Source organism: Ammodytes marinus (assembly GCF_949987685.1).
Source record: "Ammodytes marinus genome assembly, chromosome: 21".
Lineage (NCBI taxonomy): Eukaryota > Metazoa > Chordata > Actinopteri > Uranoscopiformes > Ammodytidae > Ammodytes > Ammodytes marinus.
The window spans coordinates 14430550-14442091 of record NC_137225.1 but is presented as its reverse complement, the minus strand read 5'-3'; the positions used below and the strand labels follow the sequence as shown (position 1 = coordinate 14442091).

The window sequence follows — 11542 nt, the reverse complement described above, 5'->3', positions numbered from 1 at the left end:
ATGAGGTCCTCTCTTTCATGGCCAAGGGTAAAGAGGGGCTTGAAAACATGTATCTCACATGACCAAAAATGTGTTCCATTGCCTAGATACAGGGGGGTGTCTCACATTACCCGATGTCTCACATTCCCCCGTTCTCCCCTACTCTATATAGCTCATCAGTAACTGCTACCAATACAAATGCACTTGTTGTTGTGTGCCTTCTAAAACTGCACACACACAAAAAAATCTAAGTTAGATTCAATTAAGCTGTCCTTAGATAATTAAAATCTCCAGTTTTCTAGGAGAGCAAAACACAAAAGATGAGAGACACAGGAAGAGGAATTACAAGGAGAAGTCAGGGTGTGTGGATCCAATCTCAGGACACTAGTTTTCATTATTAGAGCATGTTTTTGGAAGGGCTCAGAAGCGGATATATTAAGAAATATGTTATGAGATAGAGGAGCTGTTTGTCACGTTCCCAGTGAGATCAAGATGAATGCACTGTAAACAAAATGTCAATGTTTTAGAAGCCTCTTTCATCTTCATCAGCGCTGAGTTTTTCGTGTGGTCGGAGGCAGACTGAGGCACAGATGGACACAGAGAGATGGTGTGGTTATAGTTTATGAGTCCACTCAGCGGAGGGTCCGAGGACTGTCTGGAACAGGGGCTATAGCCTCTACATCGGCCAGACTACAACAAACACACACACACACACACACACACACACGCACGCATGCACGTGCATGCACATGCACACACACGCACACACACACACACACACACACACACACACACACACACACACACACACACACACACACACAAACACACACACACACACACACACACACACACACACACACACTGACAGCTATTAGGCAATCAATAGAAGCTAATACATCAGAGCGTTTGACCACTCAGCTCCACTAGCATAGCAGACAGAGAGGAAGAAGAACAGAGGAGAAAATCTATCAATCATGCTGTACTATGAAGTAATGCATTTCACAAGCACACAGGTGGCCCCAATTGTAATAACAGTCTTTACATCTTTACATGCATTATTACTATACCACAATTATGGCATTTATAAACTTGAGAGTTATACCATTTCACACACGGTTTTGGAGAGAGTTATGGCTGTTTTGCCTCAACCTCAAATTGGAATCAACCTCGTCTATACGCCACAAAGCACTGACACTGCTCCTATCATTAATATCACATGAATAAAAAGATTCATCTGACGGATGGCCCTCCAGAGGCCCCGGGTAACTCGCTACGAGGTTAAGTGTGAAATCAATCTGTATAAACGACCTGGATAAAAGTTCTTCCATGCTTTGAGAGAGACCTAAATCAGCCAATCAAAGAGGTGCTAGTAAAAAACAGTCTTTTAGCACCCGGCTCGCTAACAGTGTCAGTATTTCAGTTCTGGCAGATCATTCTCCTTTTTTTATTTTCTCCTTCTGTCTTTACTTCTTGTCTTTGTTTTCTCGTCCCATCCTTCTCCTCCACCCCTCTGCTCCTGGAAGGCCACAGAAGGGAGTATTCTCTCTTTCTTTTCTTTCTTTTACAGCAGGCCCACGGCAGTGGCTTGGGGGTTGTTTATATACGTGGGAGGCGCCGGTCCAATGAAGGGTGATCTGCACTTGTTCAAGCATCCATATTTGGGCCATTTCAACAGAGAGGAATGCTGTTAAACATCCAGTGATGGGGATGACCCCTGACCCTGAAGGCTGCCGTCCATCCGTTACAGAAAATAAAACAGAGAGGCCGGACTGAGATGTTTACTGTTTTTACTGCTGTTCTCAATGCAAATAGCCAAGGAAAAAATGAAGCAAAAAGGAATATAATAATATCTTAAGCCACCTGTATCACTCTGATCTGATGGCAAAACAGGATGGTTTCAGATATGCATCATATCAAATCAGTTTGATATTTAACTCTTCATGGAGAAACACTATAGTTTTCTTTCAATCATTTACCCTTTTTGCCCTATTTCTCTTCTGCGAGTGCTTTGATTTTGTTTCGTAGCACTCACTTAGCACTGTCAACGCATTGTTGTGCCTGACTACATGCCCTCAGTGTAAAGCTCGGTGACCCAGAGGTTAGAGATCACATAACAGAACACTGAGACAAAGGCTGCACACCGTGTCATCTGTCAGACCCCATGCTGCTGCCACCATGCTACCAATTGGGGCTTTTCCCTCAAATGAAACCCCAACACACACATAGGCACGCACGCACGCACACACACACACACACACACACACACACACACACACACACACACACACACACACACACACACACACACACACACACACACACACACACACACACACACACACACACACACACACACACACACACACACACACTCTCTATCTATCTATCTGTCTGTCTGTCTGTCTGTCTGTCTGTCTGTCTGTCTGTCTGTCTGTCTGTCTATCTATCTATCTATCTATCTATCTATCTATCTATCTATCTATCTATCTATCTATCTATCTATCTATCTATCTATCTAATCTAATCTAATCTAATTTAATCTATATATCTCAGGACAACACATGTGGGACAATTGGTGACAGTGTGAGGGCAGATGTCAGTCACAAGCTCCTTTGTGAGTGCATGGAGCAATAGACAACTTTACTGCTGCACTCCATTGTAATTCATTTGGTCCAGTGGGGTTTGTTCATTTTATACTGCGACCGCGCAGTCACCAATTCATCACTCAGCTGCAAATAGTAAACACACTAGACAGTGGTTGCACACAAAGGGGACAAATGCATTGGCTGATGCTAATGGTGAACACTGGACCTTCTCACAAAATGCACGGGGTACATACCAATATAAAAACACACATGCATGCAAAGATCTGAAAGAAGACAACCATCCATGGTGTAATATCTGAATTATTTAACAACCTGACACTCTTTTTACTGCATGGACATGAATGCTTTTGGACAGAAGAAAAAAAAAAGCTAGAGTAAGTAAATTATGTTTTTGTTTCCTCTTTGTTACATTTCTGACCAAAAATCCCCAGTCTTTAACGAAAACTATACACTACATTTACAAGTTTATTTAAAGTTTAAACATTATAGATTTAAAAAAAATACCGAGTAGCCCAAAGGGAAAGTTTGTGCATTATTTTTTTAATTTGTAACATAAACCACATAAACCAGAGCCAACAATCTTGTTTCCATGCGCTGATTTTTTTATTAGTTAATTATGAAAACGCAGACAAATGAGGACAACTTTGATTGCTTTTGCAGCTTGACATAAAAAATATTTTCACAGGCTATAAATTAATTAAAGAGAGGATAAAACATTTATTTTGTACACAAATAGGCTCAAATCTACAATGATAAAAACAGCTTTGCTTTTCAAGCATTACTCGATGTACAAAAACCCAATGTGATAATAATAATAATAATAATAATAATAATAATAATAATAATAATAATAATAATAATAATAATAATAATAATAATAATAATAATAATAATAATAATAATAATAATAATAGTTTTTAGTTCTTACTATTCCTGGTACACATTGGGTTCACAAGATCATTGCAGAATGAAAGCTTAAAGCCACAATACAACAGACAACATATTTTATCATAAATAAATTTAGACACTTTGTTACCCAAGAATTTAAATAATGACAAGCCATTTAAAATAGGCATATTATCGAATGGCATTTTTATTGTTGTTGCTTAAACAGCATTTACACAGAGAAAATCCAGAGATCCTACCATATAGGCCTTATTTATGTATCTTTCAAGGTATTAACGATGATCCTGTATGGATTTAGCCCCACCTGTATCTTCTTAAATTCTTCAAAATATTACACACAATTAGAAATGTTCTCTTTGTCAGGATTGACAGAGTATATTTAAGCTCACAAGGACTAGTTCCAGGGCCGATATTCTGGATTTAAAACTGTTAAACCGGTGTAAGATTGGTTGGGTCCAGTTGTTTTCTGTATTTTTGCATTGCCCTTCACTGGAAACACGGTGTCCCTCTGTAATCCACTGCCAGGAGAAGATTGAAGAACTGTGCTGTCCAAGATTTCTGCAGGGCGAGAAAATAACTCAATGAATAACAAGTTGGCAAGGCTGAACAATTCAATATAATTAGTATTAGGTTATTGTTATTTTTATTAGGTTATTAACATATTATTATTATTATTATTATTATTATTATTATTATTATTATTATTATTATTATTATTATTATTATTATTATTATTATTATTATTATTGCAATTGTATCTGCTAAAGTCACACATCTTCAAATCTGCTTGTGAATTATAGCCTAGCCTACAAAATGAAACTAGCAGCTGAATTCATTTATACACATGTGCTGCCATTGAAATACACCTTTCCAGAATTGAAAGCCTTCCATTTATTACTGATTTTCCTATTGGGAAAATATTAGTCTAAATTTTATCTAACACCTATTCTTCTTAATATTCGATTGTTCAAATTGCTTACTTGCATGCATTTAAATATTTGCATTATAGGCTTATCCCTAAAATAACTATGTAAAAGGACACTACATGCTTCCTATCACTCAGGTTATGATGTCGGGAAAAAAAAAATATTTTCGTCTTACTTTTGTGATTTTTCATGTGGTATTGAAGTTCCTGTTCATCTAGAAAGGAGGCCCCGCACAGGTCGCAGGGATAGGTCTTGTCCTTAGCGTGGGTCCGTCGGACGTGGCTGTCGTGGGCTGCGTGGGAGGCGAAGGCCTTCCCGCAGTGTTTACACTTGAAGGGCCGCTCTCCCGAGTGCTGGCGGATGTGTGTCCGCAGGATGCTGGAAGCAGTGAAGGCCTGGAGGAGAAAAACACTCGGTGAGAATGATGTTTTCGATTTTCCTCGTGTTGAATGATCAATTTAAGCAACACAAGTTGTGACATTTTAGTTGGCAGAGGGTTTTAAAAAGCAATATTTATTTGGCTTATTTGCTAGCTCCAAGCACACCTGTAGGACTAGTTCTATTGTAATTAAGCCAATTATGCTATGCTAATTTGGCAAAACCCTAAGCGCCGCTTCTGACATTTTACCATTTAGTTCAGCCACTGCTTTGCCTTAACGATAATTGGTTAAAAATAATACATACATAATGTCTGCATAGGCCTATGTTTAAGAATTACAGTCGTGTAATGCCTTCTATAGCCCCTCAAAACTAAACCTCTGGTCTCGTGGCCCAAATTGTCCAGATGAGGAGAAAGGAGATTAGGTTAAACAAAACCTTCTTGGGGTGCATAAAAAGGGGAGGAGGATATCGCGTGAAAGAAAAGAACAAAAAAAACTTCTGCTCATTCAAGGGCCGTAAATTAAAAGTAGAACCTCGGCAGACAAAGGGGTGGGTGTACATCTGGCGATAATTAGCATGTAAGTGTCTCCGCGGAGCACGCGCCCGTCGAAGACAATAATGAGGGGGCTCGCGCCAAATGCACCATGAAACGAGGAAGCGGTTAATGGTTCCAGAAATGCTGCGGGTTGAAGAAAAGACGAGAGAAGCAAGGAGGAGCTCGAGAAGGCCTTCAGGTCCTGTACAACCAGAAGCAGAACTAAATGACTGTTCTGGAAGATAGAAGCCTCTTATCACTTCCATTAGGGGGAAGTCTCCACCGGAAAGAAGGAGACTCTTTATTGCTGGAAATGCCTCTTAATTTTGGTTCTTAAATGAAACTATGCGGTTATAAAGATACATTGTATTGTATAATAGTTCAAGAAAGGTGAACAAATAAATTAAATTTTTGCTAGACATTATTATTGAAGACATTTTGCTTTAGGGGTTTGGGGGCCAAAGTCACTACATAACTCAATTATACATAGGTGCCTTATATAATATATAATATATATAATATATAATATATATATATATATATATATCCTTCGAATAGGAAAGGAATAGGAAAGATTAAAAAAAAGTCTCCTTACCTTATTGCAGTAAACACACTTGTATGGCCGTTCTCCAGAGTGCACGCGCATGTGTTTGTTGAGACTGGACGACTGGGAGAAACACTTTCCACACACCGAGCACTGCCGATCACACAAATATAACACAAAGGAATTAGTTAAAATTATTCCTTCATATACATTTGTATTAAAAAAATAGATAGTTAAATTTGTTAAATATTTTATTTTAACATATGCAGTCGGTTGGATATTTGACGTTTCAATGGAAAATAATGCTAAATGTTTCCCTGGTATTTAGATATGATGCTTCAGGCTATAAGGTTACCACCAGCCTGAGCTCTCACAGTAATTTGCCTTTTTTACGAGGCCCAATAAAAACTTGAAGCATCCGTTATGAGCGACGCTGTAGGGAGCTGTTCTTTCAGCACCACGCAAACAACTTTTGCATGCACCTTTTCAGTGTATGCGCAGGCGCAGCACTGTTTCAGTGGAGCCTACCTTGTGTGGCCTGTGTTTTTCGTGAACGTGTAAAACGTGGATCCTTAATCGGTCCCTCTTCTCGAACGATCTGTTGCAGAGGTGACAGGGGAACTTTCTGTCGCCCTGGTCCACGCAGCGCGTGTACTTGAGATGCTTGTCTCTGTAGTACCTGTATGCAAACACCTTACCGCATCTGTCACACTTGAAACCTTCATCAGAATCTGTGGGGTTGGAAGTGTAGAAAAAGAATTACGTTTAGTATGGTGGTAAAAGCCAAGATAATAAGAGTAGATTCAGACTAAAGTTAGATTGCGACCTTCAGGGGAGGGAAGTGCTTTGTTGTCCTCTCTGGAGTCTTTCAGGGTGAGAGGGATGCCGAGGAACTGCATGTAGCAGTCTCCATACCACACCAGCAGCTCCTGGCCTGCAACGATCTCTTTGCAGGCCTCGTAGAAGATCTGACCCTGGACCTGTACAGCGATTAGATTCTGCTCGTCTGGGAAGCGAGCGCACTTCACTAGAGACATCCAGTTCCCGGAGCCTACCCTGCCATCCACAAAGTGACTCAAGCGGCCGTTTTCAAATACCTGGATTGGATGGATAACAAATGTTTTGCATTAGATGATATAGGCTAGTTCAAGCGATCAAACGATTCATAGGCTGGACTAGATTTTTGGGAACATTTCCAACTACACCTTACCTCCCACATCAAAGTGTTGTCGTCGTACGTTTTAATCTCGCTGGTATTGACCAGTTTGCCTTGGAAAGGTCCGAAGCGCGTGCCTTTAGGAATGCTGCTTTTGTCGGCGAAAACCCCACGGTGTGAGACGCTTCCCCAAGCTGCCTGGACGATGGTTAAACCTGCGGCACAGGCGACAGAACATCGTCAGATCTCATGAATTCAGGCACACACACACACACACACACACACACACACACACACACACACACACACACACACACACACACACACACACACACACACACACACACACACACACACACACACGAATGAATAAAAAGGTGATTTATGTATAGAAAGTTGGCAGGTCGTACCTTCTGGAAGTTCAAGTGTTGCTTTGTCCAGTGGGAGAATGTTAGAGTCAGAAACTGCCAAATAAATCACAATTAATTAATTAAGACTCATTGATATTGGTTGATCCAATTTTGTGGTACCAGGTATCGATGAATTACAACATTTTATTTGATAAAAGTGATCAGCAATATAAGTTTATAGACCTACAATTATGCAGCTATATTTTTTTTATATGTTAAACCCAACGACCATCCAATAGCTTTTTAGAAGTCTCACCTGACTTCTCGGGTAGTGCCAGTCCTGATATAGCGTGACCCACGTTTTGCTCCTTACTACTGGAGTAACCGTAGAGCACCAAGAACAAGTCGTCCTCGCTAAAATTAAACGATGTGCGCTGTGTCTTTTCGTGCGACATCTCTGCGCTCCGAAGCCGAAACGAACTCTCCTTAGGCGGGGAGATGGTGGCAACAGAGGAAGCAACAGACGAGGATCTTTCACTGGAAGAAGGGCTGCTGTGGAAGTCCGACGACAGCGGACCGGCTGCGTGCTCTGTCACCACAGCGGCAAGTTCCTCCGGTTTTGAGAATGCCATTGTGTGTCCATTGGGCAACATCTGGCTCAGGTAGGAGGCGGCGGGGGTCCCCGAGGCGTTAAACATGTGCTCGTGCAGGACCGAGGCGTGGTGGCCGAGGAACGGTGTCGCTCCGCCAGGCAAGCTGAGAGGAAAGGACGCCTGGTGGCGTGTGTCTGACACCAGGCGGCCAAGGGACTTGAGCGGGTGCAGTATGCTTTGTTGGTTCCGCGGGAAGAAGTCCATGTAGTGGTGGTGTTGGTGTTGGTGGTGGTGGTGGGGGCCGGGCCCGGGGTGGAGAGGGGCAGGGTAGAAGCAGCCCCGAGCGGGACTGCCCTTAAGCATGCCGCTGTAACTCGTCTTGTCCTTCAGCACTAAAGGGATGCTGGACAGGGTCACGGACATGATGAAAAGTAGCGGTTCAAACGGAGATGCCTGTGTGTCCTGTATAGTGGATGAGAGAGAGAGGGGGTGGGAGAGGAAGTGGGGGTGAGTTATAAAAGTTGAATGCAAGATATCTATAAACGGAAACATGACATCATATAGGCCTAGGTTGACCACAACTGAATTATTATTTATTTTTCACTAAAGCTTTCCACCAGAAGGCTTATTCAATTATTGTAATTTCCCCTTAAAGAGCTATACCAATGTCGAAACTTTAGTGTAACAAACTTGATAACCATCGATTGAAATATCATGTTAACTTTAGATCCTGACAGGGAATTAATGTAACACTATATTACAGTATTGAATGAGTGGGTGAATCTCCAGAATGTACAATATTAAAACTTATTATTTACAATGAGCTGCTGCAGATAACAAATATCGGGCAAGAATTGAACACAACTATTGCACAATAAGTAAAAGCAAGCCCAAGTGAAATTGGAGAGCCTATTTTGCATTATTTCCAGCTGAGAGCACACGCGCTAGACACATCCAACGTTCATCAGCGGCTTTAAACGACCGGCTAGTTCACTGGTGTGTTCTTTTTGGGAACCGTTTACCAATCAGCCAGTAAATAGAGAGACAAACCAGGGTCATGACACTCATTAAAGAAGCGTTGGCAAGAGCAGAGGTCAACATTAATGAAGCTTTTTTATAGACTTCACAATTAGGCCTACCGTACACCCATAGCAAAAAATAGAAGACATCAGCAGTGGGAGCAATACATGGGCTGAAGGAAAGTATAATAATCAAGCAAAATAAAACAATAAATTGGAATTGAAAAGATGAGAATTTAAATGATTAAATGTAGGGGGGTGTCATGCTTCGTGCGTCATTTAAAACCTACGAAAAAACCAATTGGATTATCGTTATAGTCCATAGTATTTAAAAAAGCATTACTAAATAAGCCTTTCATTAAAAAAATAAAAAATAGTGACAGTGAACTCAGTGAGTGCCAGACTAAATTCCCGTGTAAATATTCAGCAATTGGCTGATGCAGTGATTGTTCGTAGAATTGGAAAATATGCTTACCTTGTTAAATACATCAAGAGAAGTTTCACTCTGGAGTTGTCTCTGTCATGTCCACAGGCTTCACGTTCAACACAAACAAAACAAACCTCCCGTGCGTAAAATCAAACAAATCGAACAACCTACAAATTTCGCAGCAATAAGCCCAGCAGGTTACAGTGCATACGAACTGTATGAACTCCTTTCGCTCTGTCTTTGTGTCGGTCTGTGGTCATCTGAGGGCTGCACCTATACTGTACACACTCAGGTCTCGCTGGAGATGCTTCCCACCACCTTCTTCCTATTGGCCAGGAATCAGCTCAACCTCATGCATCTCAATGCACAAGCCAACCCCCTTTAACCTCTGCTACAATGGACCCGATTGAGAGAGGTTCGCATACATTTCCATACGAGGACCCTCACCCCATCACACACACACACTTGATGCGATTTTATCTGAGGGACCTCCTGTGGAGTATAGACATGTGTTGTTATGACTTGGATGTGGTGAATTAGGAAGAGAAAAGAATGGACGAAATAGGCCATTATAGGCTGCATCTCTCTATAAAAAAAAAATCCGAAACGACTATCAGTAGCCGACCTACTTTGATTTAGTTTAAACCGTGCATTAGCCTATACACATCTGGTGCTTGTCATACAGTCTAATGACAATTCTAATATAGCCTACAATTGTTTGTGTTTTGTGCTGTATGTTGTATGCATTTAACTTGGGCTCACCTAGAAACGGGCTTTGGAAGAAAGCTTCGGCTGCAGGCAAAATACTGGTGTCATGGTCCTTAAAGCATCAAATAACCTATATAAACTAATACATCTACACGCTATTGCATATGTTTTTAACGCTCCTTTTTAGGCAATACGAGTTTAATTGTAGTCAACATTAAGGAGTTGTTTACCCAGAACGAAAAGTCATTAAATATCAGCAGAAATTTGTAGAAATTATGTGATCCTTGAAAAAGCTATCTTTATTAATGCAATTTGTAATTCAAATAATTGCCATACAAAACAAAATAAATCAATAATGTAATTATTATATTTACTTAAAATTACAGTTTATTTGCGCAATTTACTTCGACATATGGTTTATTCAATAAAAAGCAGACTGAGAAATGATCACATACTCGTTTGCTGTGGTCTACTCATTTGAACAAACTGCTGAATCACTTTTTGTATTATAAAATAAAATAAAGGCTAGAAGTTGGCCTTAGATGTTTCTTGTTCCAAACCTCCTCTCTTTATATACAATGAAATAAGACTCACTCGAGTAAATACTGCAATAACAGAATTCTTTATTTACAAGGCAAATAGCATCAGCGAAGCCATATTAGTTCACAACTTGCATAACTGTGGTTTTAACTTCTCTTGTATATCTAATTTTGCATAAAACGCTCACACACACACTAGGGATACAAAGATGGATGCGGGTATACAGTGTGATTCCTGTGAACAATGCAGAAAAGAAAATATCTCGGGGAAACACAACAGTAGGCTTCCTTCAGAAAGTCCATATAGTATATTACATATTGCTTCAATATCCCTATGCATTATATTTTTCCATACAACCAGTGAAGGGGGGAGGAAATAAAATAAAATAATCTTCAACCCAACACAGAACAGAGAGCAATGATGAGGGACAGTTCAACTGTGACCGAGTGTCCAGCAACTGCGCAGAGTTGAGCAATGATGCACCCATTCACTATTGTACACAAGTCATTTTACAAATTTATACAGACAGCGGTGTAATGTACAAGAACAACGGACAAAATCTAAGGCAATATGCTAGGGTTTTTAGCATTTTCAAGGTTGCATCTTAGCTCTAAGAAATTGGCAGACAATACAAAAGGGCATTTAAAGTTCATCAAAACCATAAGTTATAGAGAAAAAATATTTTTGTTTAGTGGGTTCAAAGCCTGGATATTTTTAAGGGGCAAACATCAGTTATTTGCACCCGTCCTCATTATAAATGCTTAAAAATGCATTGCTACCGCATGGCTTTACATCTTTTCATAATCTTGACAATCTTTGGAAATTTTCAAAGGGCATGTGAATCATTCCTTAAAATGGCTCAAAACAAG

At 40.3% G+C, this 11542-nt stretch overlaps 1 protein-coding gene across 1 annotated transcript; it reads right to left on the bottom strand.

Annotated features, from left to right (window-relative positions):
• Window positions 1-502: 502 nt before the first annotated feature.
• prdm14 (PR domain containing 14) lies at window positions 503-8402 on the bottom strand (the record flags this gene model as incomplete). The annotated part of the gene is made up of 8 exons (XM_080050049.1): window positions 503-558; window positions 4596-4815; window positions 5932-6033; window positions 6409-6611; window positions 6707-6977; window positions 7091-7251; window positions 7447-7500; window positions 7703-8402. 8 exons carry the CDS (start codon window positions 8400-8402, stop codon window positions 503-505), a joined length of 1767 nt encoding a protein of 588 aa, XP_079906175.1.
• Between the last annotated feature and the right edge of the window lie 3140 nt (window positions 8403-11542).